Source organism: Hyaena hyaena, unplaced genomic scaffold (assembly GCF_003009895.1).
Source record: "Hyaena hyaena isolate Hyena2069 unplaced genomic scaffold, ASM300989v1 scaffold_385, whole genome shotgun sequence".
Lineage (NCBI taxonomy): Eukaryota > Metazoa > Chordata > Mammalia > Carnivora > Hyaenidae > Hyaena > Hyaena hyaena.
In genome coordinates this window covers 50,363-65,075 of record NW_024081022.1, presented here as the reverse complement: position 1 = coordinate 65,075, position 14,713 = coordinate 50,363, and the positions used below count along the sequence as shown (strand labels likewise).

The 14,713-nt window shown below is 61.8% G+C and overlaps 1 protein-coding gene across 3 annotated transcripts in view; it reads left to right on the top strand.

The window, feature by feature from the left end:
• The window catches only part of KCNN3 (potassium calcium-activated channel subfamily N member 3), a 97,414-nt gene that overhangs the window by 64,757 nt on the left and 17,944 nt on the right, over nt 1-14,713 (top strand). Inside the window, exons 4-5 of one of the 3 annotated variants that reach the window (XM_039251430.1) lie at nt 5,966-5,997; nt 9,760-9,772. The exons of the other annotated variants lie outside the window; for them this stretch is intronic. Coding sequence (XP_039107361.1) covers nt 5,966-5,997; nt 9,760-9,772 — 45 coding nt within the window. The remainder of the gene's footprint in view (nt 1-5,965; nt 5,998-9,759; nt 9,773-14,713) is intronic. 3 annotated transcript variants of the gene reach the window in all.

Sequence of the window (14,713 nt, the reverse complement as noted above, 5' to 3'; positions counted from 1 at the left end):
CATAAATTCCAGGTGGATTAAAGAGTCAGATGTGAAAGAAGAAACCACGAGTCAGCACCAGAAAACAAAGTGAATATTTAATCAACCCTGAGATGGTAAAGAACCTCAGAAGAGAACATGAAGACTGTTGCATCTGCTTGTGTCCTATGCGCAACTTTAGATTTCCATCCTTCAAAAAATACATTCTTATTTTAAAAAGCAAAGGTTACACAAAGGAACATATTTGCAGCAAATATGACAAGCAGTAAATATCCCTGTTACCGAAAGCTGTCTCAGAACCCAATCAGAAAAACTCATCTCAGAATAAGGAAAGAAAACGGTGCTAGAAATAAAAACAGACAACCGGAGAGTCACAAACATCAATGAAACACACACACACAGCCTCACAATCGAGAACTACGCATAAAAACGACAGGCAGAAGGACTTTTTCTCCTCTGGAATTGACAAAAACTTAAATCAGTGTGATTCGGGCTGGAGAAAGAGGATTTTGGTGGTGGTGGTGGGTGGCTCGCTTCTGTCCGGGACGACGGGATCGCCCCCCCCCCGGAAAGCAGTCTGCCAGCCTGTCCTGGGGGCCTTCACAAGTTTATCGCTTCAACCCAGTAATTCCGTCCAGGAAGCTGTTCTCATGAAATGATCGATTTATATCAGCACACCACCCTCTCCAAAAGTGGAGGATCAGAAACCAAATGGCCAGGATTTGAGCAGTTAAATAAATTCTAGCACATCCTTACGGCGGGCAGTTAGGCAACCATTTAAAAACCAGCCTTTTGAAGCGTGTAAGGCAGGAGAATAGTCATGACACAGGGTTTGAAAAAGCACAAAATGGCATCATGTGGGGTGTTGCCTATTTAAAATCGATACCAAACGCACAGAGCATGCTTGGAAACACATAAATACTAAGTTTTCTCTGTGGGCTGTTTCCTCTCCAATTTACTGTGTTTTCTGCAACGACAGCGCCCGACCTCAGGTCCTCGTGTTTAGGTTTAAAGGGAGGAGGGAGCGCGTTGCCTCCTCCACAAGACCCCCTCCCCTTCGGCGGGGACTCGGCTCGGGGTTCACACACGGTTGTTCTCAGAGAAGAGTGAGGTTCCTTCTGAAGACGGCGGCCTCGGTGGGCAGGGTCCCCAGTCCCCCTCCGTGGCCGCGGGACGTTTCCGGGAGGGACCTAGAGCCGGGGTCCGGGCAGGTGGCGTCTGCAGGTGAGGTGTGACCCGGCACACGCTCCGGAGGCGAGGGGTCGGCCAGACTCGGGGCCGCCAGTGTGGGCAGGTGGCGCCCAGGCGGCGGAAGCCCTGGAGGGGAGGCGGCTGCGGGGAGCGCGAACAGGTGGTGCCGGGGGCGGGGTCTGTAGGGGGCGGGGCGGGGAGCGCGAACAGGTGGTGCCGGGGGCGGGGTCTGTAGGGGGCGGGGCGGGGAGCGCGAACAGGTGGTGCCGGGGGGCGGGGTCTGCAGGGGGCGGGGCGGGGAGCGCGAACAGGTGGTGCCGGGGGCGGGGTCTGTAGGGGGCGGGGCGGGGAGCGCGAACAGGTGGTGCCGGGGGCGGGGTCTGTAGGGGGCGGGGCGGGGAGCGCGAACAGGTGGTGCCGGGGGGCGGGGTCTGCACGCGGCGGGGCGGGGTCTCCACGGGTGGAGAGCGAACAGGTGAGGCTGAAGGGCGGGGTCTCCACGGGCAGGGGCGGGGAGCGCGAACAGGTGCGGCGTCTCAGCGTCTGCGGGTTCAGGTTCAACAATGAGGTCAGTCAGCCCGCCTTGGGGCTGGGGTTGCTCCCCGTCCCCGGCTCCAGCAGCCCCCTTTCTGGTTTCAGGGGCTTGTCTCACGTTTCCTCCATCTTTACTCCTCTACACGTTCTCTTTCTTGGTGATTTGTGACTCAGCAAGGCTTTTCCACGTTTCCAGCGATTCTGTGCTCTTTGACACTTAAGCATTAAACGGTTCGCTTGTGACTAGGGTATTGGCGCTTTCATATTAAATACTAATAGGTCACATATATGTTATATTAAAGGATGACACTTCTTAGGAAGATCAAGAACTGGAGAGGTGACAAATGCCCCTAAAGCCAGATTCCCAAGTGCTACGTCCCGGGCTGAGCAGGTGTGAACTGAACTCTGTCTTGCTCTCGGGAGAAGCCGTTCCCTCTTTCCAGCCAAGTCACTCCCCAAATATGCCAGCCTGTGTCACCCTACGGTCTGAGTTTCCCTGGCTTCTCTCTGCCTCCAGGGTTTGCCTTGAGGTAGACCCCGCTGAGCGAGCGCCCGGCCTCTGGGGCCTGGGAGGGGACGAGGCCCCAGGCAGCGGGCTGGATGGAATGTCCCCCGGCCACCAGGTGGGGAGGGAGCCGCTGGCTCCTTCCAGGGAGCCCAAGGGCCCCAGGGTTTAGTTCTTACCCCAGGACAATGGAAAAGGTGGCCATTACCAAAACTCCCATGCGGGCCAGAACCCCCTGAGGGAGCTGAGGTGAGGACAGGGAGGGACCCCCGTGGGCCACGGCAGCCACTACTTTCGGGCTGGCATTAGTCAAGACTGGAAAGCCACATTCTGCCAGGCTTTCCACAGGGGCTGTTGTGCGTGCCCTGGGCAGGCGTCCCCCGGCGAGGGCCTTCCCCGCGTGCTCGGCGCCCAGGGTTGGCGGGCCGTCCTCACCGCACCCATGCAGGTGTGGAGCCCTGAAGTCCCTCAGTCACTGCACTGCCACTGGGGGTGAGATTTTCATGAGATTCTCTCCTCCCGTTTACTGCAGAGCCCCTCCCCCGACACCGGCCGCTGGCCCCGAGGCTGAGCTGGGAAGGGACATGGGGGGAACACATACACCAAAGGGCAGCCCATTAGTGCCCCCCGACACTCCCCGCTACCTAGACACCCACGTGCCCCGCTGTGCACCGCCTAGGACGTTCGGAGCCGCCCCGGTCCCCTGCTGGGTGGGGTCACTGGCCCTAACAGCCGGTCACGTTCTCCCAGGCCGGCCCACACGGGAGAGGGGCACAGAGCCCAGGTAGCAAAACTTTCGGAAATTGTAAACATGTTTCAGCTGAGCCAACACGGTCACGGCGGTGTCTGTGCACAGAGGCCGAGTCCCACGGTGACGCGACTCAGCTCAGGTCAGAGGACGGCCTGGCGCCTGGTTCTCCTTCCCGCCCTGCGCGCGATACCCGTCCTTAACTGACCAGAGGCCTCCAGCCCCTACTGGACACGCCCAGGGACAGGGAACTCGCCACTTTAAAAGACCGTTCCGCCTGTGCAGCGGCTCTGACATAGGAATGTCCTCCTGGCTCTGGTTAAACTTAGACTCCTCCCAGTTTGTGATTTGGGTCCTGACTCTGTTTTCTGTTTCAGCACAAAAGAAATTCAGGCAACACAGGTTGGTGTTTAAACCACTTCCATCTGGGCAGAGATGGGCTTGGGCTCCTACTGGCGGTGACCGTGGGCAGGCTGGCCACAGGACGTTGGTTCACAGAAAGCCTTCGGCAGAGGGGAGAGTGCTTAGCGCCCCGCAGGCCTCCACTGCAGCGACTGGTGTTCCCCCTTCCACCAAAGGCCCCTGAGGTATTCGGGACCCCTCTCACCCTGAAGCCGATGGCCGCTGCTCCTTGGACAGGGCCTTCCAGGACTTTGTTCTGACCCGGCGGCTCCCTCCTGCTCCTCCAGTGCCCACAGGGTGGAGGCCCCAGACGGACTCTAGGGCCCCTTAGTGTTACCCCGTCTCCCCCTGACGCGGCTTGAGGTGGCCCGGGCAGGCACGTGGTGGGGACCGAGGAGGTGACCTAGGACAGCTCGCCTCTGCTCACATTTAGCTCTTTTGACCGCTCGGCGCTCCCCTGCTTGAGCTTCCCTCCCTGCACGCGGACGGCCTGCTCGGCCTGAGTCGTGTGGCCGGTGGCCGGCACCCTGGCCGCGGGAGGCGCCAGCGGACAGGAACCGCAGCTGAGGTTAAGGCCAGGAGGCTGGTAACCCCGTGGGGATCAGGTGGGGCCCGAAGCGTCCAGGGGCTCAGGCCCCCTCCCAGCCTCAGCAAGGGGCGGAGGCCTTGCCCGGGCTCGTCCCTCTGCGTCAGTGGTCACTGCGACGAAAGCTGAGTTGATCCGGCCGCGGGCCCGAGCACCGGGGTCGGCGTCTCCTCCCTGCTCTCTGGGCCACCTCTTCCCCGGTTTCCTCTGCCAGATCTGCTTCCTCGAGCTGGACATCCTCTGTGCTGCCCGCCATCGTGCCCGCCCCGAGAACGCATCCCCTGGCTGGGCGCGCGCCCCGGCGTCCCAGGCCCCTCCCCTGAGCGAAGGCTCTTCTCTGACAGCTTGCTGAATAATGATGGTATCGATCCGATCGGGTCCGGCCACTCCCCAGGCCCCTCGTAGGAATTAGATAGACCTCAGAGGACGAAACACACGGGAAGGGGAGGGCCGCTCACAGGAAGCAAAGAACCGGTCTCAGTCTCGGCTACGTGCTGTGAAGGACTTCAACACGAGGTTGCAATGATTTTTTGTTTTTGTAAGTAGTGGGTTGGAGAGCAAACCTCCGCCTCCAGGACTGGCCTGGAAGGTCGCCCCGGAGAGGTCGGGCGTCAGCAGAACCGCTGAGCCGACACACCCTGGGGGTTAGCTGCCCAAGAAGAGGGGACAGCACGCAGACTCCGTGCCCGCAGAGAACACGGGGTGCCGAGTCGCCAGAAGGGCAGGAGACGGATGGGCGTGTGGCAGGGCCTGGGCCACAGCGGGGGAGGGGCACCCACACTGGGGGCCCCGGGCTGTGGGAAGGGGTCAGGCCAAGTGCAACGGATGCCTCTGAAGGTTCCTGACTAGAAGATAATACAGCCTGGTTCATTCTGGGAACGTGGGCCTGGCGTCTGGATGCAGAATAGGCAGCAAGTAGGGAGGGAGCCCCCTTGCTGGGGGGGCGGGGCGGGGGGGGCTCTCGGATGCCCCCTGTGCACGTCCAGGCCGACTCACATGCATTTTCTCACAAGCTGAGTGTCCCGTACATCAAGTCCACGTTCAGAATCAGCATCCGGCCTCTGACTGCTCTCTGCTGCTCTGTCTCTGTCTTCTCTTTCTCCAGGGCTTTATCAGGGAGTCCTAGCTTTTGGCTGCAAGTGACAGGAAACCCAGAGTAATGGCAGCTTAAACAAAATAGGGAGGAAGGAACAAAATATGTGCTCTCTCTCTTTAAAGACGTGTCCTGGAAGGAACACATATCGTTTTCATTCTCATCCACTGGTCAGTTACATGGATGGGAAAGTGTAGCCTTTATTATTGATAATCGTTGCTCATTCCTGGGTTTTTTACTGACGAAGAAGGGGAGAAGGGCTGTTGGGTCTTGAGTTTCTCCTGGGCTCAAAGCCACGCACGCTGCCTGCACTCGTGCGCTGTAAACAGGCATCGAGTTCCTATTCTGTGACGTCTCTCAGACCCCTCTGCCTCTGGCCCGGCCGCAGCTCCGCCGCCTCGCGCGCGGCTGCAGAAGTGGCATGCGGACTCCAGCCTGTGGTCCCCTGGGGACGTCTCTGACCCCTGGACGCCTTCCCTGCTCCCTCGGGAGCACAGTCCCTCCTCCACACTTTAGTGTCCGGGGCCCTCGCAGCCCGGCCTAGTCCACCTGTGACGAAGCCAGCTTGGTTCAAGTTCAGAAACATTAGCAAGATTGTAATAACACCTCGCATTTCTGCATGTAAGTTTATTGCATCCAGAATTGAAAGCGGTGGCAAAGAGTCAGAAAACCCAGACTCAAAGCCTGGCCAGATGACGGACCGGCTGTGCGACCTTGGGTGAGTCCTCTGCCCTCCACCAAGTAAGACAGCGGCTGGTCTCCTTCCTTCCCTGGGCCTCGCTCTTCTGATCTGTGGGCCGGAGCTTCAAGCTGTCCTGCCTACTTCACGGGGTTATGAGCTCAGGGAGGCGGAGGTGAAAGCCGGGGGCAGGGGAGCCGGGCTCTGCTGTTTTCTGGTGGCCCTGGGAAGGGAGCAGACGGGTGGAGTCCCGAGCCCCCATTCAGGGTATCAGGGCCCAGCAGCTCGGACAGGCTCCATGACCTGTCCTGTCCCCTGCCTTGCTGGGCGTGGGGGCCCGGCACCCTGGGGTCCTGACTGCCTGTTACAGGACTCTCAGGATGTTTGTTAAATGGGGGGGGGGGTGTCTCATGGGACTGTGTTGGGGCCAAGGGAGAAAGAGCAAAATGTGCAAAGCAAACGTACTCTTTGTTCAGTTCGGGCTATAAAGTCGTCTGATCATCGGTTTGAGGACGCGCTCTCTGGTACCTAGACCGAAACCGATGAGTACCGTAAAGAACACTGATGTTCCGTGGGAAGCCACTTCCTGTTAGTAGGTACCTCGCCCTCGGAGGCATGGAGTGGGCGTGGGGGCGGGGGGCCGTCAGTGCTTATGTTGTCAAACTCACAGAGTGAAGTAAATGTGAGTCGAGCTAACTGGACACAGCTTCCTAATCATTTTGTCGAGCTTGGCATGTAATGTGCTCCCTCTTAGTTCCCAGCATCCTTAATTTGTTTTGTTCTTGTTTATAATTTAAAGTGTGGGTTTTATTTAGGGACAAATGTGTCTTGAGGCTTTCGTTATTTCAGACATTAGACGCTGCCTTCCCGAGGTTGCCAGACGGTCGCTGCAGCCAAATGAGGCCCATCCCAAGGGCCGGTAGTCGGGGCGGGGGTCTCGGAAGCCCTGGGTGAGGGCGACCTCAAGCCCAGGCAGGGAGAGAGCTGTTTGTCACGTGCCGGTTATGTGCGCACATTCCCCCCAGCACCCTCGCGGACACCTCTTCTAGTGTTTTCTCCATCGCTGACGGGAACACAGGCCCGGGCGGCGGGGGCCTCGCTCGCCTTGCATGAGCTTCTCTGATTGCTTCTCTTCTGCTCGAGAGGCCGATGGCCTGCAGGCCTCCCTCCGGGGTCCCCCGGCCTGGGCACCCCCGGCCTGGCCCTCCCTGATCCGTCAGGGATCCGAGATCCCAGGGCCTAAGGCCACTTGAGCTGACAATTGGACAAACCTGTGTTTGGGCGAGCGGGTGACGATGGCAGTGGGGTCCCTGTATCTCCTGCACAGTCTGGACGGTGGCTCCGCTGCTCAGGACGCGTTTAATGAAATCGCTCGCCAGGTAAAAACAGAGTCAACAGATAGATGTTCGCCCCCGGAACCGTCGGCGTCCCTGTCATCGCCGGCAAGACGGATGACGTCAGGACAGACTTGACCCAAAATAAAGAAGTAAAGGGGGCCGTCCCCTCGTGTCTCGCTCGCTCCGGTCCCCGTCTGTTCGCTCCTTGGCACTCAGCCATCTGGCCTTGTCTGCGGCTCCTGGGCTCCGTCCCCAGCTTGTCCTCTGCTGCGATGCCCCCTCCTCTGCGGTTTTGTCCAGTGAAGGGTTAGAGGTGGGCTCTAGTTTCCAGGCAGGTTTGTTGCCTTGGCAACATGTAATGAGCATCTTCTGTGACCCTGCTTCCTGTAAAACGGAGTGGGGCCAGGCGCTGGGATGAAGGGCGGGGGCTCGCTGGGCAGCAGGGCCGGGCGCTGGGATGAAGGGCGGGGGCTCGCTGGGCAGCAGGGCTGGGCGCTGGGATGAAGGGCGGGGGCTCGCTGGGCAGCAGGGCCGGGCGCTGGGATGAAGGGCGGGGGCTCGCTGGGCAGCAGGGCCGGGCGCTGGGATGAAGGGTGGGGGCTCGCTGGGCAGCAGGCTGGAGGGAGGGCCCCGCGTGGCGGCCTGAGCCCAGCTGTGGCACGGGCTCACCCCTCCCGCCCTGTTGCTGGATATCGTGTACTCAGGGGTTGAAGGTCTCGGCCAGAGGCTCCATGTAACCTGGTCACCTGCTCAGCTCCTTGGTTCGGGGTGGAAGTGCTGGGTCAAGGCTACTTTCACCTGACTGCATTCTGTTCCCCATGGACACCAAAGGCCACCTGTCTGAGAGGGTGCCCAACATCTGTGGTCAGTGCCCAGTCACAGGCTCCCTGGACAGGGCAGGGGTGGCTGGCGGGGAGCCAAGTATGATCAAAGACACCTCCACTTTAGAGCTGTAAGGGGTTCTGGGGCTCATTTAGCCAAACCCGCCCATTTTATAGATAAGAAAACTAAGGCCCAGAGGAGAAAAGCAAGTTGCCCGAGTCACACAGCAAAGTGGAGAGAGTCTGAACCCCCGCCCAGCTGAGGCCAGCACCACGGTGCCCACAAGGCCGGAGGCTCGGGTGGAAACAGGTGGCCTGGGGGGCTGGCACCTCTCTGGCCTCCATCGCTTTACTTAAAAGGAAGGGGTTGGCTGCATCGGGGGAGACGCAGGATGTGACTCCCGGGGTCAAGTGCCTCCTGCCCAGGTCCTGACGGGAAGTCTGTGTCCCCTTCCTGAGACCCTGGCCTCTGCGCGGGTGTTCCTCTGACGAAGCCGGTTCCTGGGCAGAAACCCTCAGGACGGCTATTTCTGTGCTTGGGACACTTGTCCCCACGGGGTCAGTGTAGGGCAAGCCTCCTGCGAGTCCCTGTCTCCCCACACATGCGCCTTGAGGCAGCCCGGAAGGAGCTGGGGGGCCCGTTGGCAGAGCTCGGCGACACAGGGTGAGGGACGCCACCTCGTGCCCCCTGCGCCCGTCCAGCAGGCACATCTCAGTCTGAGCAAAGGATCGGGGTGTGGACATCGGTGTCACCCCAGCTGCGTCCCTTCCGTCAGCTCCCGAGGCTGCAGATGAGCAGGGAGAGCCCCGTGACCCGGGCCCCTGTCCAGGAGCCTTCTGGCCGCTGCTCCCCGAGCCGCTGGGGCCGCGCCCGCTCCGGACGCTCCCAAGTTCCTCCGCCCCCCCCCGCCCCCCCGCCGCAGGGAGAGTTGGGCGTGAGCTGGCTGTCTCCGTTCCTTTCTCACATTGTGCCGAGCTTCAGAATTAGCATGACTTCTGATGTGTTCCAGAATTTTCCATGCAGCCATGTCAACCACGGTCTGGGTGGTTTGCTGTGGGGCAGGTGGGCCTGGAGCGGCCCCCGAGACCCGGCCTCCCCCCAAGAGTCTCCCCTGGACTCATCGCCCGTCACCTAGTCAGAGCCCACCCCCAGCAGTCTGGGGACACGTGCCACCTGGGTGCCCAGGCCGGTGGGCAGAGACTGCTGGTGGTCGGGGGAGGCCCCGCAGCCCTGGCCCCTCTGCCCGGGTGCCGCCCCGCGGTGCCAGGGGGCGCTGTGTCAGCAGGGCTCCGCGCCCTGACCAGAGGAGCCCCGCCGCGCTGGGAACCGGCAACGAGAACGTTCGAACGTTCTTTCCCGGGGCTTTCCCCCACCCTCTTCCTCCTCGCTTTTGGCCCCAGGGTGGCCCCACCTCCCTCCCACACGGCGCTGCCCAGGCACGGCCGCAGCGTGTGTTCACCCGGGGAGCTGCTGCCTTTAATTCCCCTTGGAAATCATGCGTGAGAGGAGAAAGCCTCCCTTCTTTCCTCGGAGGCTCTAGCCAGGACCACCGCCCACGCGGCGTTGCCCTGCGGGGGGCGGCACCCCATGGAGGGGCACAGCGCACAGCCTACCCAGCTGCACAGGGCGGCCCTGGCTCTGGCTTACTGCCCTGGGAGGGCAGCTCGCCGCGATGCAGACCCAGGACCAGATACCTGAGGAAGGGAGAAGCCCCGCAGTCTCCCCAGCCAACTCCCCGGGCCTCCCCTTCCTCGGAGGCACGAAACGGCCAAGATGGGGGCGCAATCAGCGAGCGCTGAGCCTGGGTTCCCAGTTCAAGACAGCAGGAAGTGGCAACCCTAACCTTGTTACTGTGAGGATTAGAGGCCGGGAGGCGCATCAAGGTTGGCCCGCATGGCACGTGGCTGGCACGTGGCAGGTGGCACAGGCTGTTGTCACCTTGTGAAGCAGGGCCGAGTCGCAGCCCTGCCCACCTCCCAGAGTCCCAGAGATACAGGGAGATGAGAGATCGCTGAGGAAATCCTTTACAGCAGCCCCGGCCCCTGGGCCCCCGTCTGTCTGTGGAAAGCTGAGCACTTGCTCCCATGTCTGCTCGGTGACTGACGCGGGCGTCGCAGGCTGCACCCCGAGGGAGGCAGCCCAAGTGCGGCAGGCGGGGTGGGTGGTGCTGAGCTGGGCAGGAGAGCAGAGGCGCCCCGAGGGCAGGGCCGAGGCCCCCCGCTCCCAGGAGCCAGCACCTCCGCGGGGGGCACCTGACCCAGGACGGCTTTCTGGAGGCGAGGAGGTGATTTCCTAGGCGAGGGGCCAGCATGAGTGACGCCCGGCAGGGGGGCAGGCATGGGGTGGGGGAGGGGCACCCGCCAGAGGTCGGCCGGGCCCCGCCTCAGAGCCGCTGCTCTTGACCTTACTTACTCATCTGTGTCTCATTCCGGCGCCACAGGAGAAACCCCTCCTGGGAGGTCCCCAGCTTATAGGGCCCCCGCCTCCTGCCCAAGCACAGGGCGAACCAGGGCACAAGAGGGCTGGGTGAGGCTGTCTTAGGGGCGGCTCTGTACACCCCCCCCCCCCGACCCAAAACGTGGGCCGTTCCCAGGCATCAGGTCTTCAGCCACTCCTGGTCCTGGACGGACAGTTGTCGGTGAGTGTGCTCGCTGAGGACACCCCCACCCCGCCCTCCTCCCTCCCCGCCCTCCTCCCCTCCCTCCTCCCCTCCCTCCTCCCCTCCCCTCCTCCCTCCTCCCCTCCCTCCTCCCCTCCCCTCCTTCCCTCCCTCCTCCCCTCCCTCCTCCTCTCCCTCCTCCCCTCCCTCGTCCCCATCCTCGGCCAGTGGGAGCCACTGGCATGTATGGAGCTGGGAGGGTCTTGTGTTTGGGGACGGTTTGCCTGGCTACTGCGTGGGGCCCAGGGTGGAGGCAAGGGGTGCCCCTGAAGGTGCGGCTGGATCTGGGGGAGCCAGCGAAGGCCAGATGTGTGGCCAGATGGTGGCGTTTACTGCCCGCAGGTGGGAGACGCAGGTGGAAGACCAGGTCTGGAGGCCCGGGGCGTGGTGGGCAGCAGGGAGGTCGGCCGACCTGCCCTTCCCCTCGGCGATGCCCCAGGCTGGGTCTGGGCGGGTGTCAGAGGATGGGAAGCGGCGGTCGACTCTAGGGACGCCAGATCACAGGGTGGGGCTGGGGGGCCAGACCTGTGTCCCTTCACTGCAGGCTCTCCGTGTCCGGCCGCCCCGTAGGGACAGAGTCCGGTTAGCAGAGTAAGTGAAACCAGCCTGGAGGAGATGAAGGTGGACGTCCCAGCAGGGAGAGCGAGAGGCAGACTGAGTCAGTGAGCGGGAAAGAAGAGAGATGGGGGTGCAGATCAGAGGAGGAAGGGAGAGAGGACGAGGGGGAAGGCAGAGGCCAGAGGCTCTGGAAGGAACCGCGGAAGCGGGAGGGAGGGAGAGGGCCTGGCGCACGGCCCCCGCCCCCTCGGCCCCCGGCCACCACCGCCCAACGCCGCAAGCGCACGCCTGCCGCGGTCCAGCGCTTCTTCCAGACATATTGTTTTCCTCCGGTCTCATGCATTTTTATTAAACATTTCCAAATCAGGAAACATGGAAATGTTTTTTAATAAAAAGAAAGAAAACATTGCAAGTAGAGAAACTGACTCAGAAGGATTTGCCAGATGAGCCATCTGGTTTTTAATTTATTTAATAACCGTTCTGGGAACCGTTTTCGCTATGGAGAGACTGGACGGTGGTGGCCAGCCTCCCTCGGACGCTGCCTCCCTGTGCAGACTGGAGAGGCTGGACGGAATGCTGAGTGGGGCCCTGTCGCCCGAGCCCCCACCAGGCCTGTTAGCCGGAGCTGCATCCACGTGACACCAGCCCCACGTGCGTGCACCGCCACAGAGGAAGTCCACACCGACTGTGTCCACAGAAGGGAACGAGCCACGTGTCTCAGGGGCGCGTGGCAGCCGGCCTGTCGTGCTCGGTGCTGGTGGTGGGGGCTCTCCCCTCGGAACAGCCTGGGGCCTCACCCCCCACGCCACGAGCTCTTAGAAATACGAGACCAGACCTCCTGGAAAAGTAGCCGTGGCCTTGTGTTGCTGGGAGCAGGGGCCTCCCCACTCTCCTGAATTCGCACACAGGCCCCTGGCCGCCTCGGTGCGCTCGCGTCCTGGGCCCGAGCTCTGCTGGCCTCGTGGGCAGCCTTTCTCCGCACATTTCCACATGTTTATAAGGGGAAGGGTTTTTAAGCCAAGGAAGCGCTTTGTTGTTTTTCTTTGCCTGGATGTGACCTCACCTGCGGCTGCGACCCCCAGCCCGGCACCGGCCGCTGGCGCCTCCCCGGATCCAGATGCCGGCGGCTCCCACCAGCCGGGAGCGGCTCCAGATGCGCCTGGACTTGGGCCGACCGAACATCCTCAGGAAACAGCAGGGCTTTCCCCGAAGCTGCCATCTCAGCCCTAGCGTCCCGAGGGCACTCGGTCACTCGGCACAAAGGCAGAGGCAGGGCGGGAAGAGGGCCCAGCGCTCCAGGGCGGCGCCCCTCCGTGGGAGCTGGTCAGGCCCGCCAACGCCCCTGCTCCTTGCCCCTCGGGCAGCCCCCGGCCACCGTCCTGCTGGCCGCCACCCGGCAGGTGCTTAGTCAGGCTGGGCCACGTGGCGTCGCCCAGGGGTGCAAACCCCACGCCCTGCTCTCGGCAGCTTCCTTTCGGATCAGCCTTTTCACTTACTTGCCATGAGCCAGGCTGTGGCCAGTTAGTGCCCGAGCTGCTCACTGCTTCATCGTAAACTTGGGGTAAGAGCCCGGTGCCGCTGGCTGGCGACAGAGACAAGATGCGATCGTTAGTTCAGCAAAATGTGCCGAGTATTAGAGACACAGCAGCGAGCAGTACAGAGCATCCTGCTTCATGAGGCTTACGCTCTAATGGGGCGGCAGAGTGTATATTACGTCAGGTGGTGGTGTGTGGGGGGCCAAGGGACGCAGGGAAGGGAGAAAGGGGGCCGCGTAAAGAGGGTGGCCGGGGAGCCCCTTGCGCAAAGACCAGAAATCATCTGGGGCACGTGCTTTCCGGGCAAGGGAACGGCAGCGCCCAAGTCAGGAGGGGCTGGGCTGCTGCAGGCCGGTGGCCACAGCAGAGCCGTGAAGAGCCGTGGACGGACGGCCCTGGGTGGGGGTGGGGTCCTTGGAGCCTGGGGTGGGGGTGGGGGTGGGGTCCCTGGAGCCCGGGGAGGCTGCTTCAGGCCTTGTGGCCCCGTAAGGACTTTGGATGTTCTGAGAAGTTCAGGGATTTCTGAGCAGAGAGGGGACGTGGCCTGGCTGCTGTTAGTGGGGCGGGCATCGCATGGGCAGAAGCAGGCCAGTCGGGCCCTGCTGTCCCCGTTCTGGTGACAGGGCCGGCCTGGAGCAGCCGATGGCTGTGGCCGCCGTGGGGAGGAGTCCGATTCGGGACAGATCTTGCAGATGGAACAGACGGGATTGACAGAGATATGGCGTCCAAACCACAAATCACCACGCAGAGGGCAGGGCAGCGGTCGACCTGAACTGGGGCAGCCGGAGAAGGAGGACCTGGGAGGAGTTACTCGTTTCCTGCCTCTGGGCTGCCCTGTCCCGTGAGCCCCCAGGGGGAGGAGCCCCGGAGGAGGGGCCCAGGGTGGGCGGGGCCGGGGCAGGGTCCCGGGGGGGGGGGGCGTCCAGGTGGGAGGGGCCCAGGTAGGAGGGGCAAAAGGCAGTCCATAGAAGTTCACTGTAACAGTTACCTGTTGCTGTGTAACAAGTTGTCCCACAATGCAGCAGCTTAACACAACAGATGATGCCTGTGTCACAGTTGCTAAGGGTCAGGATTTCAGGGACAGCTCGAATGACACCTCCGGCTCAAGGTGTCTCGTGAGATCGCAGCCTAGCTGTCTCCCAGGATGTGGTCTCCTCTCAAGGCTCAGGTTAAAGGGTCTCTGCTTCCAAGCCCGCTCACCCGGTTGTGGGCGTGCTGTGGCCCCTCACCGGGCAGGCCTCTCCGTAGGGTCACCTCGCGGCATGGCAAGTGGCTTCTCCCAAGTGGGAGCGATCCAGAATAGAACAAGGCACAGATCGCCCAGCACAGAGGCTGTGGTGTTTTTGTAACTGGACTTCAGAGCTGACCACCCATCACTTCCGCCGCGTTCTGCGTGTTAGAGACATGTCGCCAGGTCCAGCCCACACTCAGGAGGGGGTTACAGAGTACCTGGAGGAGGGAGGGGGCCGCCGGGCCGTGTCTGAGGCTGTGACCACACTCCTGGGTTTTTTCACCCCTGTGGCCCCCGGAAGTAGGCAGAGCTAAGCCATACGACGTTCAGGTGTGGAAGGACACAGTAGGCTGGTGCGTCAGCGGCCGCGTGGCCCTGAGGGAGCACACAAGGCATCGGCAGGCAGTGAGCTCAGGGACGCCGATTTTGCTTTTATGCTTCCCGACTGAATTTTACGTTAATGTATTTTTGGGTTTTTTCTCTTAGGTTTGGTCTTATGTTCAATATTATGGAAGTTATACAAGGATATGCGTTAGAGTCCGTTGTTCTGCGCTATTACCGCCCTGCCCCCGATCTTCCCATCTACGCTTCTCCAGAGGGCACACTCCTCCCCAGCCCTTCCAGAAAGAGCCCCTTGTGCAGCACTGACTCCTGTCTCCTGGGGCCAGAGTCCGTCCCTGTCAGGACGCTGATTACAGGGTTTCCCCCACGAGCTCCTCTCTGCCCCCGTCTGTATGTGACCCAGAGTTCTGCTTCTCTGTCCGCTGATTCGCTCTGTGTCTTTCATGTCCGCAGCTGTCCTGAGGTGCGGGGGCCCGGTGGCCTGCCCGCGTGGAGGGCCTGAGGAGGCAGCA